Source organism: Physeter macrocephalus, unplaced genomic scaffold (assembly GCF_002837175.3).
Source record: "Physeter macrocephalus isolate SW-GA unplaced genomic scaffold, ASM283717v5 random_736, whole genome shotgun sequence".
In the NCBI taxonomy this organism is placed as follows: Eukaryota; Metazoa; Chordata; class Mammalia; order Artiodactyla; family Physeteridae; genus Physeter; species Physeter macrocephalus.
The window spans coordinates 24,938-49,981 of record NW_021146021.1 but is presented as its reverse complement, the minus strand read 5'-3'; the positions used below and the strand labels follow the sequence as shown (position 1 = coordinate 49,981).

At 51.4% G+C, this 25,044-nt stretch overlaps 2 protein-coding genes across 2 annotated transcripts; both read right to left on the bottom strand.

The window, feature by feature from the left end:
• Positions 1 to 1,157: 1,157 nt before the first annotated feature.
• On the bottom strand, positions 1,158 to 13,179 carry F2 (coagulation factor II, thrombin). Its single transcript, XM_028486225.2, has 13 exons — positions 12,533 to 13,179; positions 10,022 to 10,449; positions 9,478 to 9,641; positions 8,771 to 8,795; positions 8,481 to 8,531; positions 6,933 to 7,038; positions 6,694 to 6,830; positions 4,718 to 5,032; positions 4,263 to 4,391; positions 4,042 to 4,168; positions 3,353 to 3,520; positions 2,647 to 2,820; positions 1,158 to 2,371 (listed from the first exon to the last, which is right to left on the bottom strand). The coding sequence occupies exons 2-13, from the start codon at positions 10,098 to 10,100 to the stop codon at positions 1,861 to 1,863; spliced, it is 1,986 nt and encodes a 661-aa protein (XP_028342026.1). The 5' UTR covers positions 10,101 to 10,449; positions 12,533 to 13,179; the 3' UTR covers positions 1,158 to 1,860.
• Positions 13,180 to 19,955: 6,776 nt separating this feature from the next.
• ZNF408 (zinc finger protein 408) lies at positions 19,956 to 24,901 on the bottom strand. The gene is made up of 5 exons (XM_028486218.2): positions 24,763 to 24,901; positions 24,181 to 24,458; positions 23,066 to 23,127; positions 22,584 to 22,843; positions 19,956 to 21,526 (listed from the first exon to the last, which is right to left on the bottom strand). Exons 1-5 carry the CDS (start codon positions 24,809 to 24,811, stop codon positions 20,007 to 20,009), a joined length of 2,169 nt encoding a protein of 722 aa, XP_028342019.1. The 5' UTR covers positions 24,812 to 24,901; the 3' UTR covers positions 19,956 to 20,006.
• Between the last annotated feature and the right edge of the window lie 143 nt (positions 24,902 to 25,044).

Genomic DNA, 25,044 nt, shown 5'->3' with positions numbered 1-25,044 from the left:
AGCAGCCGCATAGCACAGGGAGATCAGCTCAGTGCTTTGTGATGACCTAGAGGGGTGGGATAGGGAGGGTGGGCGGGAGATGCAAGAGGGAGGAGATATGGGGATATGTGTATATGTATAGCTGATTCACTCTGTTATAAAGCAGAAACTAACACAATATGGTAAAGCAATTATACTCCAATAAAGATGTTAAAAAAAATCCTATTGCATTGCAATGGGAGGTTTCAGTGTCATCTCATGGTTTTAGATAGCCAGATAGAGAGAAAGAACATAGATATAGATTTAGGTATATGCATAATACATGTATTTTCTAGTTCTGTCTGCTAAGAGGGCCTAGGAGCAATGACACCCCAGTAACAATGTGCACACCTGGCACCCAGATCTTGGTTTCTAAATACCATTCTCCACTAGAAGGCAAGTAGGATGAATCTAGAACATCTTGCTGCGCTGAAAGTAAGAAAGTACTCAGAGATTGACAGGACATCTCCAAAAGTCACAGAAGCCAAGTTGTTTTTTTCTTTTTTTGACTCCCACTGGCCAAACCTGGGATAATTTGAACATTATAATAATGATATTAACAAATTATAGCCATTAAAGAAAGGACCCATGAGTCCACAGTGACAGAGTGAAAGAAAATTCTTTCTTACAATAAGATGATAACTAATAAATGTAGAAGGAATGACAGAATTAGAAAACACCATTTGGCAGCTACCAGAGTTAGGAGAAGAATTTGATGAGAAACAGGACAGGCAGTATTCAACTTTCTCCCCACAAGATATTTATTAGTCTTAAAAAGGAAAACAGAACTTTACAGTGAGAAACATGGCAGATGCAGACACCACCTTAACCAAGAGTCAGAGTTAATCTCACCAGTTATGGGACAGAGACATCATATGCCTGAAAAGGACACAACATCACTTAGCTTGAATCTGATCATTAGGATACCTTAGAGAAAGCGAAACTGAGGCCAATCTACAGAATAACTGGCCTCTACATGTCAAATATGTGTAAATCATGAAAGACAAAGACTGACAACTGAGTACAATGTGTGATCCTGGACTGGATCCTGGATGGGAAAAACGTGTTTTTTTTAATATCATTATTAATTTCTTTTTTCATTATTAATTTCTTGGTTTAATAAATGCACTGTGGTTATGGCAGAGAACATCCCTGTTTTTTTGGAAATACTTAAGTGTATGGGTAAAAAAGGCAACATATGTACAATTTAGTCTCAAATAGTGTGTATATGTGTGTGTATAAATACACACACACACACACAACACACACACACAAAGGAGGTGGCAGAATCTGGATGACAGTATAAAGGAATTCTTTGTATTATTTTTGCAACTTTTCTGTGAGTCTGAAATCACCTAAAATTTTTAAAAATTTAAAAATTAAGTTAGATCGTTTACTCACCTGCCCCAAAGTCTCCAATAATGTCCTATCTCAATAAAAGCCAAAGTCCTTCAAGGCCCTGAAGGAAGCACCCATCCCCTGCCTGCCCACCTCTCTCCCCTCTTCCAATGCTGCCCTTCCTGTGTTTACTGCCCTCCAGGCCTCCCTGCTGCTCCTAAGACACACCAAGCATGCGCCCACCTCAGGGCCTTTGTACCTGCTGTCCCCGCAAGTCTGGAGTGCACTTCCTCTAGACCGGCTCACTCTTCCATGTCTTCTAGTCTCTGCTTAAACATCATTTCTCAGAGAGGACTTCTCCAACCACTCTGTCTCGATCGCCCCATCCCCATCTCTCACTCCCTTACTCAGCTTCATTTTTCTCCTATCCGGATTGCTATTCTAGATCTGCTTATTGACACAGTCTCCTTCTAGGAAGAAAGCTCTCTGAAGACACAGGAGACCCTATCTGTTAGGGTTCTTGTTGGACACCCTGGAATACTGCCTGGACCACAGTAAGCACTCAGTAAATATTTGCTGAACGACTGAATGAATGAATGGCTTTTCCTCCACCCGTGGCCTCTGGCTGGTGTCTGGCTCACATATACTGACAACTTGACCAGTGACTAGCACCATGCCTAACACCTTAAATACACTATCTCGCTCAACCCTCACACAGCCTAATGGAATAGAGCCAGGACTTGAACCCTGGCCTGTGCTACTCACGTGTCTCAATCCTCCCAACCCGAGGCCCTGCTGTTCCCGCCTGCCCAGCCATGCCCAGGGGACTTTACCGGCACAGAACATGTTGTCGGTGATGCGGATCCGGGTGGAGGCCTTGCAGACCGGCCGCTCCACGATGGGCAGGTTCACCACCTGCAGCACGCTGGGCTGCACCTCACCAATATTTGTTGTCCACGTCTCCCTCAGGTTGCCCCAGCCCGTCACTCGCCCTTTGTATCCAGCCTGGAGCAACCTTGGGGAAAGGAGAAGGACTGAGTGAGAACAGACCAGTCTAGGAACCTCCTGGCCCCAACACCATCCCTTAGAGACCTGAATCTAAAACACCAGTGCAGGAAGACACTGAGGCCTGGAAAAGGGAAGGAACTTCGGCAAGGCAATAGGGTGTCAGAGTCAGGCCCAGAACCCAGCCCAGGTGCTCAGCTGCCAGCCCCCCAACCACCTGACCCCTGGCCAACCCCCACGGCTGCCCCCCCAGCCACCCCACGGCTGCCCTTCTGGCCGCCCCACTTGATTGCTGTCTCCTTGTCGGGCAGGCACACGGGGTGGACATATTCGGTGAAGCTGATGGGCTTCTTGAGCTTCAGCAGGGCGATGTCCCGGTCCAGGTTCTCCCTCCAGTTGTACCTGGGGTGGATGTGGATCTTTTCCAGCATGGAGATCTTTTCAATCTTTCGTTCATAGCTGTGCAGACCCCAGCAGAGAAAAGGAGAAGCTGTAGGCCACCCAATGAGGGGCAGCTGGTTCCCCGAGGAAGAAAACTGCCTGCCCTCAGGGTCTGGGAGTCAGGGTAACCAGCAGGCCGCCAGTGAGGGGGAGAGGGCCGGCTCCTGTCCTGGCAGCTTCTTCCTGGCCTGAAGTTGCCCAGAGCTTTGGGATCAAACAGCCCAGGCAGGTAGCGGGAGGGACGCAGCCTGTAGGCCCTGATCCAAACAGCCTCTACTCAGAGGTCACACCTGGGCCGTGTCCTGGTGCCTGGAAGGGTGCTAAGGGCAGGCCAGGATTCTGCTCTCTGCAAAGGCTTAGTTTCTCTGTCCCCAGGTCCACGCTTCAGTCAGGACGTGGCCATACAGGCTTTACAGCAGAGCCTACCAGGTTTTCTACGGTGAGAGATGTACAGACACATCCCTCGTGGCCCAGAGTCACCAGAGCCCCTCGCAGTCACTCGGGAGGACTCGGACCCCTGCCAGACACGCACGGGCCCCCGCTTCTGTACCTGGTGCGGGAGTGCTTGCCAATGCGCACCAGAACGTCATTCTCAGTGAAGTTCTTGTCCCAAGGCGGGTACAGAAGACAGTGGGCAGCGGTGATGATCCAGCGGTCACTGATGAGGCTGGCCCCGCACAGCAGCTCCTGGGGACTCTTCCGGAAAAGCATCACCTGCCTGGGAGAAGAAGTGGGAAGCGTTAGGAGGTGGGAGGGCTGCCCCTCCACCAGCCCTACAAGCGCAAAGTCCCAGGTTTAAGAACTAACTGGACAGAGCTCCCTGCTGGGCCCAGACCCCAGCTTGACTTTCCCGTCCTTGGGGACCGGGGCATATATGTGACACCGCGGGGCTGCCACCTGCTTTTTGCACCCCCAGCCCCCCCAATCAAGCTTCTTCCAGGCCAGAGTTAGCACAGCTTAGCACAGCTCCGGGGTCAGAAGAACAGGAATCTAGTCCTGCTGTGTAACCCATTCATTAGCAGCACCACTTAGGCGAGTACTTAAGCGCTCTGACCCTCAGCTTCACAATCTGCTTTGGAGAAGTAGCAAACCCAATCTCAAAAGGTGGCTGTGAGTGCTCGATGAGATGTTGGTGCTGCGCTAGGTTGTCTGTGGAGCCTAGACCTGTGAGGGCGGAGGAGTCTCCCAGGGCGCGGGATGCGGGCGCGGAAGGGGTCGGTGGGGGCAGGGAGCACGCACCAGGGCGCCAGGCCAATCTCCGCATCCCGGCCCTCCACGATGCGCCCCTCGATGTAAGAATCGAACAGCTCCTGTTCCGTTTTGTCCTGCACCAACTTATTCTCGAACAGAGGCCGCAGGCCACAGTCTGCCGAGCCAGCGGGACCGTGAGGGGCCGAGCGCTGCAACACCCGCCCCCGCCCCCATGCCGCGGCCCCGCGCCCCTCCGGCCGCCTCCTGACCTGCCTCCCCGGCGCCGAAGGTCCTCTCGTTGAAGAAGGGCTGAAACTTGTCCGCAGTGGTGCGTCCCTCTATGGCCGCATCCGGCTCCTCGCCCAGCCCATATCCCACCTCCTCATCCACCGGCTCCTCTGCAGGGACCCAGACACCAGCTGCGGCTGGGCCAGGCCATTCCTCACCCACCCTCTGACCTCCCCAAGCCCCCAGGCAGCCGCGGAGGTCATTTGGTGTAGAGGTTAAGAGCGCAAGCGCACCTGCGTTACTAGGAAACCAAACCTCGCGGGCCCCAGTTTCCTCAGCTGTAAGGTGGAGCTAGGATTACGCCCACCTGGTTAGTGTCAGGTGTCATGAATGCACTCACTGGTGAGCGGTAAGCCTTAGACCAGGGGAGGCACTGTTCTTGTTATTCCCTACAGACTGTGTCCTCTGTCTCATGGCCCCTGCCCTGCCCTCTCACCGCAATAGTCCAGGTCGCAGTACTCAAAGTCGCCAGGCTCCCCGGCCACATAGCACCACGCGCCCTCCTCATCCCCGTCTGGGTTGCGGCAGAAGTTCTCCACCAGTGGGACAGCCGGGTTGAAGTCCTGGTCCTTGCTCAGCGCCTTGGCCTGCTGGCTGGCCCAGGCAAGGCAGGGAGACCCATGTGTGGTCACCGCCAGGTGCCCCTGGTACTGCTGGCCGCGATCAGGGATGCACGTTTCCGATTGAGGTGACAGATTCCCTGTGAAGTCTCTGGAGTTTTGGGTCGGCTCCACAGTGACTCGCTCCTGGCCTGGTGGGTGAGGAAACAGGGCAGAGTGGGTGGACCACACGTGGGGCCAGACGGGATGTGAATCCCTGCCTTTCGGCCTTTACCCTATAGACCTCAAGTCACTTCTCCTCTCTGAGCCACAGTCTGCTTGCCTGTGAAAGGGATTACTCATGCGTTTTTGCAGGGTTATTGAGAGATTTAAACAAAATATATGGCATAAGTGTCTGGTGCATAATAAGCCAGAGATGGTAACCAGGTTTCATCTCCTGCGCTATCTGTAATCTATTGGTAGTGACTGCCTGGAGTTTAAGGATTCTGTGCTTTCACAAGGGCGCAGTAGGAAAGATAGCTGGGATCCACTGAGGATGTCTGCACAGGCAGTAGGTCAGTTTCAGCACACCTGCACCATATTTATCATAGGTGTTCAGGGGTGGGGGCTTGGTAAACTGTAGCTGTTTTTGTTACTATGATTGGCAACTCGCTGTAAGACTGGCCCCAGCATCCGGCATTGGGTCCTACAAGGATGCATGAAGGACAAAGGAGAGCAACCCATGTTTGGTAGATTGAGTTACTGGCACTAATTCTTTACTCCTACTGGATCCACCTGGATCCACATCCTCTGCCCTGTTATTTTACAAGCAGAAGTGTAAAGGTCCCCCTCTTGACCTTGGCCTTGATCATGGGACTTGCTTTGGCCAATGGCGTGTGGGCAGAGCTGACTCTGCCAGTTCTGAGCCTAGGCTTAAAGATGTGTGTCTGCTCACTGCTTGGTATTTCTGCTGCCCCCATGGAAGAAGCTGCTGCCTTTCAGCCTCCCCCCACAATGAGTACACATGGAGCAGACATGGACCCACCCACACAATGAGCCAAGCTCAGCTGGACCCATTGTTTGACAGAGGGCCACCAGCCAAGCCCAGCCTACACCTAGACCCCACAGACGCGTGAGCGAGTGCAGCTGAGATCAGCAGAGCCGCCCCAGCTGAACCTCAGACACATAAGAAATAAATGTGGGACTTCCCCGGATGTCCAGTGGTTAAGACCTCCCCTTCCAATACAGGGGGTGTGGGTTCGATCCCTGGTCGGGGAGCTAAGATCCCACATGCCTCGCGGCCAGAAAACCAAAACAGAAGCAATATTGTAACAAATTCTATAAAGACTTTTAAAATGGTCCACATCAAAAAAAAATCTTTAAAAAAAAAGAAATAAATGCTTATCAGTGTATGCCCCCCAGCTTTTGTGGTTGTTTGTGATTTTGTGGGTTTTGTGGGGTTTGCGGCATTATTATGGCTATAGCTAGCTGACACATCGTGGGAAATAATGATGACAGAATCATGCAGGGCTGGACTGTATGAGGCTTGCTCTGTGATGCTCGCCAAAGGGTACATGGACTGAAATGGAAGGAAGGGCTTCCTGGAGGGAAGAATGCCTCAAGCAGGAAGTAAAGCATATTTAGAATGGGCCACATCCTGGATCATAAGGAAGCAAAGGCTGTGGAGGGAGGGGAGGAGGCTGGAAGCTAACTCTCTCTGGTCTCCTGACTTCACTAACGAACAAGCTCAAATATGTTGTCAATAACTAACGCCAGCTCAAAGGGAGCCGGGATCTTGATTCCCGTCCTGTGCTGCCAGGCCCAGGAAGACCCATGGGCCTTGGCCGTGCCCACCTGATCTCCCCCAGCTCACCGCAGACAGGGATGCTGCACTCCTCCCTCTGCACAGTGGGGAACGTAGTGTAGCACCAGGGCCCAGTGATGCTGCCATCTGGGTTGCGGCAGAAATTCTCCTGCAGGTCAGCCCCAGGGTGGGTGGTAGAGTTGATTCTGGAACAGAAAATTGCTCAGCAGGAGGCGTCTCCCCCACCCCCAGTGTCTCCTCACCCCCTATTCTCAGCCCCCTGGCAGACAGGCCTGCCCATCACTCACTCTGGCTTATGTGGGTAGCGACTCCTCCACAGCTGGCATTCGATGCCTGACCGGGTGAAGCTCACGTTCCCTCGGTAGTTCATACCCAGACCTTCGGCACAGTTACCTGCAGAGACCCCCAGCCCAGGTCTCCTACACTGAGGATTTGTCCCCGCTTCTCTCCTAGTAAAGCTCTATCGGTCCATCCCCTCCAAGCTACCTCTGGTGCATGACCCTTAACCTGCATTTACTCAGGCACTTCCTCTGTACCCAGCAGTTCTACAATCCATTTAACTGTAGTCACCAAATATTCACTGAGTGCCCACTGTGTGACAACCATGTGACAGGCACTATGCCAGGTACTAAGGACATAGCAATGAATAAGACAGTCATAGTCAAGTAGGTCCCTGCCCTCACAGAGCTAATATTCAGTGGCTCCTCATAGCCAGCAGAATGAAAAAGTGAACGAGGTTCTCCGAATCTGGCCCTGGTCTAGGTGTCCTGTTATCTTAGCTCCTCGTGACTAAGGGCCTTTGCACGTGCTCTTTCCTTTGCCTTGGAATGCTTTCCTATTTATTCATCAGTGCATCCCACAAATCCAAGTAAAACTCTACTTCTTCTGGGGAGCAGTCCTTGATTCTGCCAGCAAACGAAATGCTCCCTCTCCTGGAATTCTCTGGGCACCTGGAACAGAACTTTTCCATCAATTACTTTGATGTTTTGTATTTTTGTTTTCTGATGAAACTGTGAGCTCCCTGATTCTCTTAAAATCCCCAGCACTCAACCATAGAGCTTGACACACAGCAGGGGCTTAGTGAAATGTCTATTGAATAAATTACTTAACAAATGAAAGCATGGCCAGTGTGATTAAAGAGTTCCATGTTGTGGGGTCTACTGTCATACTAAAGGTGTATTCAGAATGCTGTGGAGGAAGGAGGATGCACCTTGAAGGCTCAGCAAGGTGGTGGTATTTGAACTAATGCTTGAAGGATAGGGGGGTTTTCAGTAGGCACTGACGGCTGCTCCAGGGGGAGATGATAATGTAAGCAGGGGCCAGGATATAGAAACATCTTGCCCTGTTGAGAGAAGTGCTTGCTCTCAGCAAGCTGGGGGGCTGGATTCAGGGTTGGTGCAATGGGAGATAAGGCTTGAAGGGAAGGTTATGATCAGAACCTGCAAAATTCACTAGGCTAAGAAGCCTGTGCTTTATTCTCGGGGCAATGCGGAGCCACTCAAGGTTTTGGAGAAAGAATGTGACATCATCGAAGCTCTGCCTTGGGGACACGGGGAAGACTGATTGGCATGGGCAGGGGCTCTGATGAGGAGGAGGCCTTAAACATTATTTCATTACCCGTGCATTCATTTGTTCCTCCGATATTAATCATCTTACTGACTGCCAGGCACAGAGCCAGGTGCAAAGACACATCCTTGACCGCAGGAACAGAAAGGCAATGTCAGCTGCTAGAGGCCACCACCCCTGGGCCACAACTCCTACCCCACCCCTACTCCACTCTTCTCCCAGGCTGTCCCCTCCTATCCTGTCCCCACACCCTCATGTCAGTTCCTCACCTTCCAGACATTCAATGAGCTTTTCTCGAGGTTTCCTCACTGACTCACAAGCTGGAAAAGACCCAGAAACACCACTGAGATTGAGGCAGGGATAGGACAGGTTCAAGTGAAGGGTGGGATGACGTTCAGAAATGGAGATCTGAAAGGGATGCGTATGGAAGAAAGGAAGGAAAGAGGCGTGGGTGGAGGAATGGATGATTGGATGGATCAGAAATTTCTCTGGAGTGGAGCACCCTCTAACTCGGGTCCCCAGGACTCCCTTCCTGGAGCAAACCCTTCCCAGTACTCACCTGTGTACTTGGCCCAGAACGCATCCTGAAAAACAAGGCTGAGTGTGAGGCTGCGGTAGGATCCTGTTTTGTTTTGTAAACTTCCTGTCTTCTCCTTATACTTTCCCCTTTCCCTTACCCTGGTCATGCTCTGGGGAGGTCTGTGGCAGAGTTTTCTACTTTTGCTTCTAAAAGCCCAAGCCCGCGGAGGAGAAGAGTATCTGAGGAGAGGGGAGCTCCCCGCCTTCCCCTCACCCCGCCCCCGGCCAGACAAGATTGAAAGGGATTCCCCTGGGTGGGGTAGACTGGAGAAGAGGGGCCCAGGCAGAGCCCCAGGGAAGGGAAAGCTGCAAAAGGCTCCTGGAACACTGAGGCCTAGGCCCAGGCCTGACCAGAGACCCACCTCCCAAGGGTGGCACAGAAGTAGCAGCAAAGCTAAAGCTGAGAGGCCATGTGGCCAGGGCCAGGGTCTCCAGAGATCCCAACACAGACAGATGTCTAAAAACTGAGGAGGGCCCTCTGCCCCCCAATGTCCTGAAGCCTCACCGTACCCTGGGGCCTTGACATAGCCCAGGCACTGGGGCCTCCTAGAAAGGCTGAACCGCTCATCAGGGCAGCCCAGGGAAACGGGGCCAGAGATGAAGTTATCAACAAAGAGCTGTGATGCTCTCGCTTCCCTCCTTGGTGCCCCTGCAGGGACCCCCGGCCCTCCCTCCCTGGGGCCTCACCGTGGCACTGGGAGACTCCAGGGCCTCGAAGGCCTCCTCACGGCTGCACTGCTCCTCCACACACTCTCGCTCCAGCTTGCCCTTCCGCCACTCCTCCAGGAAGCCGCTGTTGGCGCGTCGGACCCGCTGGAGCAGCGACAGTGCTTGCTGAGGGGCCAGGAACACTGCAGGAGAAAGGGCGTGGGACAGTGGCCTCAGGGGCCCAGGCTGTCTTAGCCACCATGGGGGCAGGAAGCAAGCCCGGCCTGCCTGCTGGCTTCCATAAAGGGGGTGTCTAGGATGGTGGCAGGACCTGAAAGGCTGCTAATGGCAGCCACTAGCCCCCCTCCTTTCATGGGTCACCCCAGCCCACCCCCCATATTGCAAGAGAGAAGTAGTCACTGTCTGTCCAGCCCTGAGCACCTGGCTCCTTCCCTAAGCTGGACACAGCGAGCCAAGAGGCACCTGGGGGCCGGCCCTGTGCTCTCTGTCGAGCCAGGGGACCCCGGCCCACAGGCTTACATCCCAGTCCGCCAGCCTGTCCCAGCTTCCAGGCCCCCCTTACCATGCTGGCTGTGCACAAGGCTAAACAGGGCAGCCAGGGCCAGGCAGCCAGGTAGCCAGAGGCCTCGGACGTGCGCCATAGTGTGTCCGCTCCCAGGACTCTGAGGGCTTGTCCTGACCCCTCTGGGTTAATGTTGAACCAACATGAAGAAATCAGCCAGGAGGCAGAGGTCAGCAGGTCAGGGCCGTGGGGACAGGTGGATAGATAGTCCGCCCCCGCCATCCGGGAGGACAGGTCATCCTGGGACCAGGGATGGGTGGTCTGGGAGGAAGTCCCAGAGCAAAGACCAGCGTAGCCACCATCCAGTGCCTCCCTCTCAGAGACACAGGCGAACTTGGGCCAGTGGGGTCACAAGATCTTCCTGAGGCTCCTTCCAGTCCTAACACACGGTGATGGTTGTTTCGATCTCTGTGTGTCTGTTTCCTCATCTGTACAGTGAAAAGAGTATCCTGTTGTGAGGACTAAAGGAGATTATGAATACATAGTAAGAACTTAATAATGAGTAGCTATATGGATGTAAACCAGTGGGGAGGTTTTTGTAATCACCACATGCACGTAAGAAAATGGAGGCGAGGGTGTGGCCAGATGAGAGTGGCCACCTTATCCCAGGACACACTGGGGCAGGGCCGGCCAACACTTGCCCTGGCCTCTCAGCCACTGATGGAGGGTCCCACTTGCCCTCTTCCTTGTCTGGAAGCCAGGGAGGTGTGTTTGTGTGCGGTGGTTGCCTGGGAGGAGGAGCCAGGCCCTCTGGTCTATCTTCTCTCCCAGGTCTCCCAGGATGTGGCCTGCCCCGGAACAGGGGTAGCTCAAATCCCTGGTCTCCATGGCAGGGCCCTCCCTCTCCCCCTGCCTATCTGCCCCCTGCCAGGCCTAGAGTGGCTGCTGGTCCCACACTACCCCTGCCCAGCCCTCCCCCACTTCCAGTTTGCAGTAAGAAAGGTAAATATTAGTCCTGGGTCTAATTAGGACAGAGGGCCAAAGAGCGGGAACACAGGTGCTCGCCTCGCTGTCCTTCCGGCCTGGCCGTTCAGGGTCTGGACTGCGGACATGTACAGTCTGGGAAGATCACAGGGAGCGGCCCGGTGCACAGCAGGGGAGGGAGGGTTGGCAGAGAACCGTGGACCAGGACTCGACTCCCATGAATCAGCTTAATGCCTGGGCGGCCCAGTTCCTATATATGTATTTATATATTTATATATATATTTACATTATACATATATATTCATTCCTATTTTTCTATATATTTTAAAAATTGAGGTTTAGCTTACATACGGTAATGTTGAAACCACTCCTAAGCGGTTTTTTTTTTTTTTTTTTTAAATTTATGGCTGTGTTGGGTCTTCGTTGCTGCGCGTGGGCTTTCTCTCTAGTTGCAGTGAGCAGGGGCTACTCTTTTTATTTTTTTATTTTTAAAATTTTTTTAAATTTTTAAATTTTTTTTTTAGGCCCAGCCGCTCCGCAGCATGTGGGATCTTCCCGGACCGGGGCACGAACCCGTGTCCTCTGCATCGGCAGGTGGACTCTCAACCACTGCGCCACCAGGGAAGCCCCCAGGGCTACCCTTTTTATTTCCGTGCGCGGGCTTCTCACTGCGGTGGCTTCTCTTGTTGTGGAGCACGGGCTCTAGGCATACGGGCGTCAGTAGTTGTGGCACGTGGGCTCAGTAGTTGTGGCGCACGGGCTTAGTTGCTCCGTGGCATGTGGGATCTTCCTGGACCAGGGCTCGAACCCGTGTCCCCTGCACCGGCAGACGGATTCTTAACCACTGCGCCACCAGGGTAGTCCCCCTAAGTGTTTAACTCAAATTTGTATGCATACACCCACCAGATCAAGAGAAAGAACGTTTCCAGCCCCGAGCATACTCCTTTGAGTCATCCCTGAGATAACCACTATTCTAACCACCATCACCGTAAATCAGTTTTCCTACTTTCGAACTTAATGTAAATGGAAACCAGCAGCATATACCTGTTTCTGTCTGACTTCTCTTGCTCAGCAGGTTTCTGGGGTTTATCCCTGTTATGTGTATCAACATATCAGCAGTCTGTTCCTTTTAAACTGTGTAGTATTTCACTACATGAATATTGTAATTTCATTTATCCGTTCACCTGCTGATGGGCATTTGGATTAGTTTCCAGTTTGGGCTATAATGAATAGTGTGGCTGTGAATATTCGCATGTGGGTTTCTGGTGTAGATAAGCACTAATTTCTATTGGGTACATGCCCGGGGATGGATTTTCTGGGTCACAAGGCAGGCATACGTTTTAATAAGCAACTCTGACAAATAGTTGTCCTGAGCGGTTGTATTGGTTTACACTCCCACCAGCAATGTTTGAAGACTCCTGGCCACTCGTATCTCACCAACCTCTATCTCATCCTTCCATTTCACATCAACCATTCTGATAGATGTGTAGGTGTCTCATCGTGGTTTTAATTTGTATTCCCTGTTGACTAATGATGTTGAGCCTACTCTTCTATTTTTCTTGGAGTGGAATGGTGAGAAGATCTCACCTCACTAATTTCTTTAAAAATTCCGTGAGTAAGAGAAGGGGGCAGGGCTCTTGAGAAGTGGAGAGAAGAGAGGTGCGGTTTCGTCCTTCCTGCTTCAAGGTAGGTGATCCTCCTTTTTCTGAGGACAGGCTTGGGCCAGTGCTGAGTCAACCTGAGAGGGAGAAGAGAAGGGGGGGTTGCTGGCAGGGAGAAGGACAAAGCACATAACATATGGCACCTCTTCTACTGAGGGTTCAGGCGGAGCTAGGGGCCTGCTGACTTCCCCCTCATTCCCTCGCTGTCAGAACCCACCACTCCCAACAGACAAGCACCACAGCATGAATGAGAGCACTGATTTGGGAGGCTGGTCCTGGGTTTCACTACCTGTAAAATCAGAATTATAACAATATTCACTTCGCAAGGCTGTGGTCGAAAAACTTAAATAAGATCATACTGGTCACTCTGCAGACTCTGCTTCGGAGCTGCAGCCCTGCTGAGTCCATGGCACACTCATGCACAGACATGGCTGTTAAGGGGCAAGTCTTGGGCCGTGACTTCCTCAAGTTGTTTACAGACAATGTTCCAAAGGAGAAAACTTTGGTTCTCTAAGCACTGGGAAGATGAGATCTGGTTATAAGGGTTCCTGCTTTCCCAGGCTTATTCCTGGTTTTATGCATCAGGATGATGAATTTACATGCCTTAATAGTACACAGAGCAAGTCCATTTAGGGGGAGAACTTTTCTGATGAGAACTTCATTTCGAATATGTCCAGACATCTGGTCCTTGGCAAATGCTAGACCCAACCCAAATGGCTCTGTGGGTTGTCTGCACAGCTAAGACTGATGGGTTGGATGGCAGGCATGGGTTCTTCGGCCGGGAGAGAGATAGCACGGATATTGTGGAGGCCACGGGCATTTTGAGCCCAGGAACGGCAAGACCAGCCAGAAGACTCTAGGCCATTCTGAGAAGTTTGATTTTGTGTTTTATCTTATCCCCACCATTCCTTTTGTTCCTGTGGAGAGCACCTCCCAGCTCTCAAATCCTGTTATCTTTGTGCTCTGACTTGCTGTAATTCTTTGGATTCCATATACCCCTTGTCTCCTTCCAGGTTTAGCTGGATTCAGAGTTTAGGCGTTATGAAGTAAAAACTAAATTACTCACCCACAGCATATTATGTTTGTAAAGTATCACAAGTCCTTCCTGCCACACAGTAAGCACTCAATAAACAGCACTATTACATGATACGATGCAACAGGAAATCCACAATGCTGCCTATGAAGTGTTCTTCCTAAAAGAGTGAACCTAGGCTGGATCAAACCTCTAGCTTTACTTACTAGTTTACAGGAAATACAGACGACAGAGGAATCAGTTAGACACCACCACGAGGAATGGGGGACATTTGACAGGACAAGTGATCCCGGTTTCTCTAACAAATTCATGATGTGGCAATGCAAGGGGTGGGTGGGAGAGACTGTTCAGAATAATAGAAACCTAAGAGAGACCTAACAACCAAAGGCATGAAGGGAATAAAATGACCATGACTGATTTAAACCTTTGAACACATCAACTGTAAAAAGACTATTTTCGAACAAATAAGAAAATCTAAACATAGATTAGATATGCAATGATATGGAAGAATTATTGTTAATTTGCTAAGTGTTATATGACACATTGTTATATATTTTTTTAATTCCTCATGAGTTACAGATTACACTGAAGGATTTACAGCAAAGATGAAACAAGCAGGGCAAAATGTTAGCGATAATTAAATCTAGGTGGTAACAAGATTGTTACATTATTCTTTTAAATGTTCTGTGTTTGAAAACATTCACAGTGAAAAGTGGACTTAATTCCTTAATAAATGGAGGCTAGTATTATCAAGTGGGTTCTAGCTGGACAGCCTCCCTGTTTTCCTGGGTGAACACAAGACTGTACCTACCCTCTATTTTGCAGAGAGGACCAAGGGAGAGCACCTCTCTGTGAATGTGGCTCTGGAGGGATCCAAGCACCTCCATGGGTGCAGGGTCCCAATAGACCGAGCACACCCTCAGGCTCCAGGGCCCACTGCAAGCCTCCCAGCCAGGAACCTTCTCTCTGGAACTCTCTCTGGGCCCAGTGGGTACTTGCAGCCAAGCGTGTCATTCCTGCTTTCAACACAAACACATACCTGCACCCTTAAAACAGATCCTACTTCCCTCTGAGAACAAGGCCATAATGAGGGGTTGCATTTCTGCCCAAGTTGGCATCAAACAAAATCACGGGTGAAGCCAGCATTATACTGTAAAGCGAAGCTCTATAATCACTGAAAACAGTTGAATTATGTTCCAGGACATAGAGTTACAGAATTTCAGAGCTGGAAAGGAGATCAGATATTATTAAATCCAGACGTTCTGGGTTTTTTTTTCTGTTTTCGTGCTTTTTTTTTTTTTTTTTTTTTGGCCAGGCCACGCAGCATGCAGGATCTTAGCTCCCCGACCAGGGATTGAACCTGTGCCCCCTGCAGTGGAAGCGTGGAGTCTTAACCAGTGGACTGCCAGGGAAGTCCCAATCCAGATGTTCTGAAGCCTAGGGCTCTGTGCATGTACTACATACAGGGTGGCCTTGTCCTTTTGCATATTAAAAAAAAAACAGAACTCAAAAATTGTAAATTTATCTTAAGACAACAGTAATTTTTTCCCTTTTGGCTGAAATTATGTCTTTTTAGATGGTTAATTACCTTATTTCTTCCTCAATTCTGATCAGCAGTTTTCTATTTTGATTCAAAAATATGTTTCTATTTAATAAAAAAATTTTTTAAATACAGGACCCACAGAAGAAAAAAAAAGTTACCAAAAGGGCTTCATGGTGGAGCCGAGATTGGGATCCACTGATCTGGTCCAATTTCCCCATGTCACTGGGAGGAAATGGAGCCTCTGAGCTGGGAAGCTAATTGGTCAAGGTCATACAGAGAGTTGGGCGAGGACCAGGACTCGACTCCTGCCTCACAGGCCATCGCCGCAAGGGGGACTACTGTATACCCAGAGGTCATGTGCACCCAAAGCACAAAACTATTGTGAGTGATGCTGACCTGCCCAAACAAGCACTACCTATAGGCAACATGTACCTCAATCTTGCTTGTCTTCCAAGTTAAGAGGGCTGATTCCAATACTATTAATAACCAGCTACAACTTATTAATTGCTCACCATGTGCCAGGTATGTAGCACTGATGAGGTACATACTACAGCTATCCCCATTTTATGGATGAGGAAACTGAGGCATGGAGAAGTAACTTGCCTGAGTTTATGCAGCTAGTTAAGGGCAGAGCCATGAGCCACACCTGAACTTGTCTAGTCCAGGATGCTCTGCATTGTTTAAAGGTCCCTAAACATGAATCAAATTTGATTCTATTTTAAGATTTTTTTTCACACTATTAAAGCTGCAAATCAGGATCAAAGATTCTTTATCTCCTGCACTTTCTGACGTTTGGCTCAGCAGCTACACACACGGCACGTTTTTTTTTGTTTGTTTGTTTTTGGCCTCGCCATGCAGCATGCAGGATCTTAGTTCCCCGAACAAGGGGGCACAATCCGTGCCCCCTGCAATAGAAGCATGGATACTTAACTACTGGACTGCCAGGGAAGTCCCCTCACCCTGTGAATTTAAATTTGCATCTGTGTGAAGTAAGTCAGAAAGAGAAAAATAAATATCATATATTAATGGATATATGTGGAATCTAGAAAAATGGTACAGATGAATCTATCTGCAAGGCAGGAATAGAAAGGGAGACGTAGAGAACGGACGTGTGGACACAGTGGGGGAAAGGGAGGGTGGGATAAATTGGGAGATCAGGTTTGACATAAATACACTACCATGTGTAAAATAGATAGCTAATGGGAACCTGCTATACAGCACAGGGAGCTCAGCTCGGTGCTCTGTGATGGCCTAGTTGGGTGGGATGGGGTTGGGGAGGGAGGTCCAAGAGGGAGGGGATGTGTGTATGCGTATGGCTGATTCACTTCGCTGTGTAGCAGAAACTAACACAACATTGTAAAGCAATTATACGCCAATTTAAAAAAAATTTGCACCTGTGAAAAGGTGTCCAGCAACATTTTCACTGCAACTTTGCTCTATAGCAAGAAGCAGCATTCAAATTCAGTGCTATATACACCAAACAGTTCAAAGTGACTTTATCAGGCGATGGAGAAGAGGAGAAGTCGGGAATAAAGGGACTGTCAACATTAAAATGACACAAGAATTATTTTGATTTGGGGGGCGTATTTTCTCAATGAAAAAAATATTCCAGTGATCAGTCTTTCCAAGAACTGTCATTGCCTTTTATTTCCTTTGGAAGGGCACTAAAGCGGGTTTCAGAAGACCTGGGCCCTGTCCCGGTTCTGCTACTCTCTGGTCTCATGCCTTAGTAGGCGACTTCTCTCTCGGCCTCCATTTTCCCATCTGTAACGTGAGGAAGTTGGATGATGCTCTCCGATGCCCATTCCCACTTCAGCCATGAGCGCTGGCTGAGCAGACGTGCTCAAACCAGGTGGCTTTGAATTTGTTGGCTTTGATCGGACACTGCTCTGCATCACCAGGGACAGTCTCAGTGGAAAGTCCCCCATCTGTGTGGAGATGTGACAAAGGGGGGGGTAAACATCCCAGGTTTTGGCCTGAGGACAGTTGTGGGGTGTCGGCAGGCCTCCCCAGCAACCCAAAGCATCCCCACTTCCCTGCACTGTCCAGTATCAAGCGATGGGTATGTCCCCAAGTTAGCTGACAACGCTGGGCAGACACAGCTGAGAGGTTACCTGAGTTGGAATGACCCGCCTGAAGCTGGAGCTGGAAAAGAGTAGGACCTACCAGGCTGAGTCAGGGGGTTGGCTGACTCAAAACTAGTATTAGCAGCTGTTTTTCAGGCTTAAGATGATGTGGCCTTTCTCTCCACAGACAGTCACCATCTCTTGCTGTCCTCCCTCTCCTTGGACAGTTTCAGAATGACGCTTTGCCAAGAAGTTACTCACACTGGGTGGGTGGATGGGTTAAAGTCAGTGCAAAGCAGGAGACACGGGGCTGCTTATGACACGGAGATTGAGTGCTGGGAAGCCAGAGGACACGACACGTCGCAAGTCGCAGTCCTGGCTCTGCTGTTTACTGATTGTGCGGTCTCGGCAGTTACCAATCCGCTCTGAATCTGTTTCCCCATCTGTGAAATACGGGGCACAACACCCAATTTGCAGGACAGAAGGAGGATGGTAAACAAGAATGTAAGTTCCCCTGTCTCTCTTGCCTCCCCCTCCTCAAAGCAATGCAGTCTGGCTTCCAACTGCCCTCACTCAGCTCACCAGCGACTGGCAAATTTCAACCTTCTCAACAGCAAAGGACATCGTTGCCCTCTTCTTCCTTGTTGAGAAGCTCTTCCATCAGCTTCTGCGACTTACACGTTGCAGGTTCTCCTGTTTCATCGGATGCTGATTTAATCTCTCCTGAGGAGCCTCCCCTCTCCCCGCAGGTTGTGCTCCCCTCCCACTGCCTTCTTGAGATCTCTCCCACAGGCACCTGGACTCAACCCATCCCCAGCCAAAATCATAGCTGTCCCATTTCCACCCCACGGCTACCTAACTCGCTAAGTCAGAAAGCAGGAGTCAGACCTTCCTCTCTCCCTCAGTCTTTGACTTTGGTCACTTCCACCTCCCAGAGAACATGTCCACCCAAAGCCCTCCCCACAGCCTACAGCCCCTGCCCTCACCTCCTTGCACGCTCCGCCCTGGCTGCTCGGCTCCTTGCTCCTGCTTGAACTCGCTGGGCTCTGCTGGCACTGCTTCCTCTGACTGGAATCCAGCTCCTTCGGCAGGCGTCAGCCTGGCCCACTCCTCTCCATAGTTCAGGTCTCTGTCACGCTCCTGGGGGCCTTCCCTGACCGCCCTCTGGAAATCACACTCCCCATCCAACCTCTCCCCTGCATCACTCTTCTTCACCGCATTTACCATCATCTGACATGTATTTGTTTATTGGCTCTTGCCACACCAGAATGTAACTACATGAGAGCAGAGGCTGTTATTACTGCTATACCCCTAACAACCAGCACGCAGGAAGTGCTCAGTATTTGTTGGGTGAATGACTGCATTTCCACTACCACCCATTCCCAGCCACCTAACTGATTTCCCCACAACCGCACCTTGCCGGCTAATCCTCTCCAGTGGTCTCTTCAATCATGAATCTGATTGTATCATTCCCTTCAAAGAGCCCCTCAATGTCCTGAGAATGAAGTCCAAACTCTTGAAGCAAGGCCTGTGTGACCTGACCCTGGCCCCCTCCCCTCATTCTCTGCTCCAGCCATGCTGCTCTCAGGGCTCACACCCAGGCTCTCACCGTGGGGCTTTCTCACATGCAGCTCCTCACATGCCCACCTTCCCCCACACCTCCTCATCCAACAAGTCACAGCTGAAATGCGGGACACTAGAGTGTGGAGGTTAAGAGCCTTACTCCAGTGCTAAACTACGTGGATTTGAACCTCATCTCTGCCACCTAGTAGCTCTGTCACCTTGGGCAGGACACTTACAGCTCTTTGTTCCTGACTGTCCTCATAACTATCTCACAGGATTGCTATAGGATTATATAAATAAACTCACATAAAGGACTGGCCCACAACAAAGGCTGTTTATTATCATTATAATTTCTTGGGGACACCTTCCCTGATGCCCACAGGTTAACCCATCCCATTAAACACATCCGCAGCACCGGGGAGGGCTCCTCTTTAAACTCTTACTGTTGCTCTTTGCCCCTTGTAGACCTGAGCTCTGTAAAGGCCGCTGCCTCTGTCTTGTCCACAGCTGTGTCCCCAGAACCTCGGGCAGGCCAGGCCCGCAGCTGATGAAACATGAAACACATGTTCATTCCCTGCTCTTTCCCTCAACAGGGCTGCCTTTGGCCAGATACACAGAAGGGTGCAGACCTGCCCTAGCCACCTCCAATGAGTTTGGTGTCCTTCAGCACAGAACAAAAACCAACCTCACAGGCCTTCGGTGGTGAGAAAAGCTGCCAAAATAATCTAATGCCTGACTCAGAGACTTGTCAGCTGAGTGTCTCTGGCCTTTTAACCTTCACAAGTCATTCCGTTTGGTTCCAAATAGAAATGCTTGTCCCTGAGGCAGCTGGATGGGACTGACTATTCCAGCACTAAGCACCCCAGCAGGGCAACAGTGCTGCCTGTGACCTGGCTACCTCACTGGGCAGGGTCACTTCCACATGGTTTAAAGAACAAGCACCTTGAGGAGTTCCCAGGGAGGGTGGCAGGACAAGCTCTACTGGAAGTTGATAAAAAGATCTTACATCTAGAAGTGGTTTACCTTATTAAGAGTCTTAGGAAACAAAGTGGTCGTCCATAAGCAGGAAGGGAAGTCCCTGACCTGCTTCTCATAGACTAGTCTCTATCAGGGAACCCAAAGAGAAAAATCCAGACACCTAAGCTCAGAAACACCAGTCTTTACACAGAGCTCTGCCGAGGGAAGGTGAGGGTGGTCAGGTGCCCGTCTCCACCTCTACCACTTCTGCCCAGGTGCTGAAGCCCATGTCCTTATGGATGAGCACCAGGCTGGGAGCAGGACCCGGCTCCGCAGGCACCACAAAGCACTTATCCTGGCTCTCGGAAAGGGCGACCTCGAAGACGTCCGGGGCTGGGGACCCGCCCCGTTCACTGCCTGTGTCCAGTAGTTCTGGCTCGGTCTGCAGGAGCACCATGCTGGGCTCAGAAGCGGCAGGCGGCACACAGGGTGGGCTGGAGGGTGCCCCGGGCTGATGACTGAGCTGGTGCCGCCTGAGGCTTTGGAGGAGAGTGTAGCCCATGCCACAGGTGGGGCAGCGGTAGGGCTTGTCGGCCAGGTGGGATTTGAGGTGGCGCCTCAGCTTGGTCGCCAGCGTGTAAGCACGGCCGCACTGGGGGCACGGGAAGGGCCTCTCGCCTGAGTGTAAGCGCTCGTGCGCGCGCAGCGTGTGGGGATCCCGGAGGGCCTTCCCACACACGGGGCACAGGTGGGCCTCCCCGGTGTGGGAGATGAGGTGGCGCCGCAGTTCAGGCAGCTGGGGGAAGGCGTCGGCGCAGTGTGGGCAGCGGTAAGGGCGCTCGCCTGTGTGCAGCCGCAGGTGCCCGCGCAGGCTGCCTCGCTGGCGGAACGCCCGGCCGCAGTGTGGGCACAGGAAGGGCTTCTCCCCCGTGTGGAGCCGCATGTGGTTCCGCAGGGAGCCCTGGTTGGCCAGGGGCCGCCCGCACACAGGGCACGGGCACGGGGCAGGGGCCGCTGGAACCTGGTGTGTCTTGCGATGCAGCCGCAGGGAGGGCCGGCGGGCGAAGGCCTTGCCACACTGGTCGCAAGCAAAGGGCCGGGCACCTGAATGTACAACCTGGTGCTCTCTGAGGTCTCGCCGGGTGCCGTAGGCCTTGGTGCACTGAGGGCAGGGGAATGGCCGCACCCCACGGTGGCCCAGCATGTGGGCTTTGAAGCTCTCCTCTGAGCTGTAGCTCTTGCCACACTCGGTGCAAAGGAAGGGCTTGTGGCCCGTGTGCACGAACGCATGCTTCTTCAGGTGGCACAGCTGCAGGAAGGCCTTGCCACACTCGGCACAGCGGTACCGTCGCCCCCGCTCCGGGGAGCCTCCCACCGGGCCAGGGGCGCTCCGCAAGCATGTGGGGAAGCCAGGGTGCTGCTGCTCTCCACTCTGCTGGGCCCCGGGCTCTGAGGTCTTCGCTCTGGGTGGCCGTTGATCACTGGGGCTACGCAACTTCTTGACTAGGTAAGCATGCAGCTGGGGGCCCCTGGCAGAAGATGAGGAACTGGCCTCACTGCTCTCAGGGCCCTGCTGGGGAGTGGAGCTGCTCTGAGGTTCAGGTGGCATCTGGGTCTGGGGTGGGTCCTCCTCGTCTACACGGCCATCCTGAGGCAGTGGGCTGAGTGGCTGACTCTCCTTGGAAACTTGGTCCTGGATTTGGGGCTGAAGTCCAGGGCTCACCACCTGGATGTGGGGGGGTGACTGGTGACCAGGATCTGCAAGGCAAGAGTGGGGTGCTGCGCTTAGTAGGTGACTGTAGCAGGGGGTCACAGTGGTCTCACCAGGAAATTATAGGAATATGTGTCTTCTTCTCAGCCCCTGAACTGCAATGGGAGCAATGACACCAATCTCTTCCCTGGAACATGAGTCACACACTCTGTTTATCTTTCTGTCCAGTCTCAGGTGCCTTCTGGGGAGGCTCTCCTGGGAACCACAGTGTCTAGACATCTGGATAATTTCTAGAGAAAGGCCATCCCAGAGTGCCCTTGTTCTCCCTCTGGAGACATGCACTGCGGATGAGTTGAGACCACCACCTCCTCACTTTAGGTCACGTGAAAATAAAGGAATCCCCATCCCCAGCCCAGACAGAAAAAACATAAGAAAACTGTAAACCTTATACACACTTGCTGTCTTTGTCAGTGTGACCTTACTATTCCAGAAAACTTAACTCAGGAAGATAAAACTTGCAAATATCTATACAGTTGACCCTTGAAAAACACAGGTTTGAACTGCACGGATCCACTTATACGAGGATTTTTTTCAACAGTAAATACCACGGCACTACATGGTTGAATCCGCAGATGCAAAACCACAGATGTGAAACCTTGGATGTGGAGGGTCAACCATAAGTTATACTCAGATTTTCAACTGCCCGGAGGGTCAGTGCCCCTAACCCCCATGTTGTTCAAGAGTCAACTATATTGTTGATTCCAAGGAAAAGACCTGTCACTCTTTAATAAAAAGCATCAAATAACAGTTTACATCCCCAAACTCTTTGAACCTCTTACCTGAAAATTCTAGCCTTGCTGTCTCCACAAATCCTAAACTACTATGTCATGATCCTTACCCAATACTGATCGAGCCCCGTCCCCATCCCACACTGAAAAATCCACCTTATACCAGACTTCAAAATTTCGATAAACATCCAGGCTTTGCCCTTCCCTCTCAGAAATGCTACTGTTCTCCCCTGTCTTACGCCCTAAGCTTTGCTTTGTCTTATCAACAGGTTATTTTGGTGATAATTGGGGAAGCCAGCATTTATTTGACACATACCTATGCAAGGTTCTGCTGCATCCTCCCCGTGGGAGGCCACTTCCTGTTGTACAGCAGACTCCACTTCTGTCACCACAGCCAAGGATACCTCTTCCTCTAGCCTGGGCTGGGTGGGGCTCAGGCCCTCCGAGGGAGGCTGGGGCCACGTCAGCAGCTCAAAACCTGGCAGCACGACCCGGTACACCTGCAGGTGGAGCCTCTCGCTGATCCGCACTGGGGCCACGTTTCCCTCACCCTCCAGCCTGCCCCGCTGCACCAAACTGCAAAGCAGAGCAAGAGCTAGCTCAGGAGATCCCCTTCAAGTGGCCCTCCCTGAAAGCCCCAGCTCCTGGGCAGTCTGAGTCCTAAAGGATCCCATGCCTTTGGAACACTCACTGCAAAGATCCCTGGGTGGGAACCAGAAGTCAGCTTCCGATTCCATCCCATGCCACAACAGAAAGCCCCAAAGGAGCATCTTCACTACATACTCTCCTGTAACTTACCTAGTCCAGCCTGAACTCTGCTCACAAGCACACACATCTCCCCATGGGCCTAGTGACACGTCCTGAAATAAACCAATAAAAGTCTTTCTCCCATGTGTTTGAGGGGACCAGGGTGAAACAAACAACAAAAAAACCCCTGATGTAACCTCTCCTGAGACAGATCTAAGATGAAGCCCCTGGAAGGTTAATGGTCTCTGGTCTGCCTCTATAGGACTATGCCGTTCGAGTTTTCATTCAATAAAGGCCCAAAAAACTGTCCCCTCACCTCCCTCCCAAAGCGTGGTGAATTACTGAATTGAACATATTATTGCCTTTCAGTGAATACCAAACAGAAGAAGTAGTAAGAGGTACATCAACTTTAAATTTGTTTTTCAGGACTTATGCAATGAAATCCTTTACCTGTGCTTTTTCATCTTTCGCTCCAAATAATCCTGGAGAATTAAAATAAAGGAAACGCCCATCCCTTTATTTTAAATATGAGTTATGTGTGATCGTCCCAGGCCAGGGATCGAACCCGTGTCCCCTGCATTGGCAGGTGGATTCTTAACGACTGTGCAACCCGGGAAGTCCCCCCATGGCGTTTTAATTCCAAAAACCTTTGCTCTTGACTTTCGTCATCATTGCTGACACTCTACTAATCCACCTTTTTTTTTTTTTTTTTTTTTTTCACATTTTGGCTGCGCTGTGCGGCCTGTGTCCCCCCATGGCGTTTTAATTCCAAAAACCTTTGCTCTTGACTTTCGTCATCATTGCTGACACTCTACTAATCCACCTTTTTTTTTTTTTTTTTTTTTTTTCACATTTTGGCTGCGCTGTGCGGCCTGTGTGATCTTAGTTCCCCGACCAGGGATCGAACCCGCGCCCCCTGCGATGGAAGCGCTGGAGTCCTAACCACTGGACCCAGGGAAGTCCCATCTACTAATCCACCTTTTAATAACTTTTTGCACCTCCTCAGCTACCGCAAGTGAGGGGATGAGACAGTCCCTGAGAGAAAGGGCATAAACCATCTCCTATCTCTTGAAACACCCTGCATCTTCTAACAAACTGGAGAGTTATCGAGAAACGTCTGATCAAAATTTTCAGTCACGGAGACGTAAAGCCCTATCCCTCAATACCTCCTTCTGCTTTGTTTTCACTCCATGGCCCTTCTGCTCGGAGACAGACTCCTCTTCCAGTGGCCCCCAGAGCAGTCCTGGCTGCAAGGGTTCCCCAACACACCAGACCCCCAAGCGCTGCTCCTTGATGAGTGAAGGGCCAAGGGCCAAGCCCCGCGGGAGGCTCTTTAGAGCGAGGATGGCTCGGGTAGGTCCGGGCGAGAGATCTTTGAGTCCCTGTGCACAGCCTTCTCTGGAAGGGCTCCATCCTGAGTCCGGGCCCAGGCGTGGATCGGGGGCTGCAGGGACAGAGAAAGACAGTGAGGAAGCGGCCCAAGAGGTCGTGGGGTGGGGAAAGGTGAGGGAGAAAATCCGAGGTCCAGCTAGGCCTCAGGAGTCTGAGGGATCTGTAAGGGCTCCAAGGGGGCCCCGGAAAGGTTTAAGGCGGTTCGAGGGCTCTTAAGAAGCTCCCAGAGGTTCTGAGGGCACCGGAGGAGGATGCCAGGCTCGGGAGGAAAAGGGTCGGGGGGGAAAGAGTTGACCAGAGAACGTCAGGAGTATTTAGGCCAGGGCCGAGGGTCGGAGACACCGCAGGCCACTCACTGAACTGCAGTCTCTCCCACTCCAAGGGCAGCTCCTCCGCCTCCTCCATCCCGGGTCAGAAAGCCTCCCTCTGCCGGAAGTGAGACTCACTTTCTCAGCTCCCCCCGGAAACAGTCATTGACTACCAAATTTCCTCTCGGGAAAGAATCGTAAGAGTCAGACCTCATTGGTGCGCAGGACTGGGAGTTTGGCAGTAGTGGTGAGGCAAATCTCTGTCCGAGAACAATACGAGTTTAGATTTCCGGAGGTCCACTAGGGATTTGAGTATCCTGTAGATAGGAA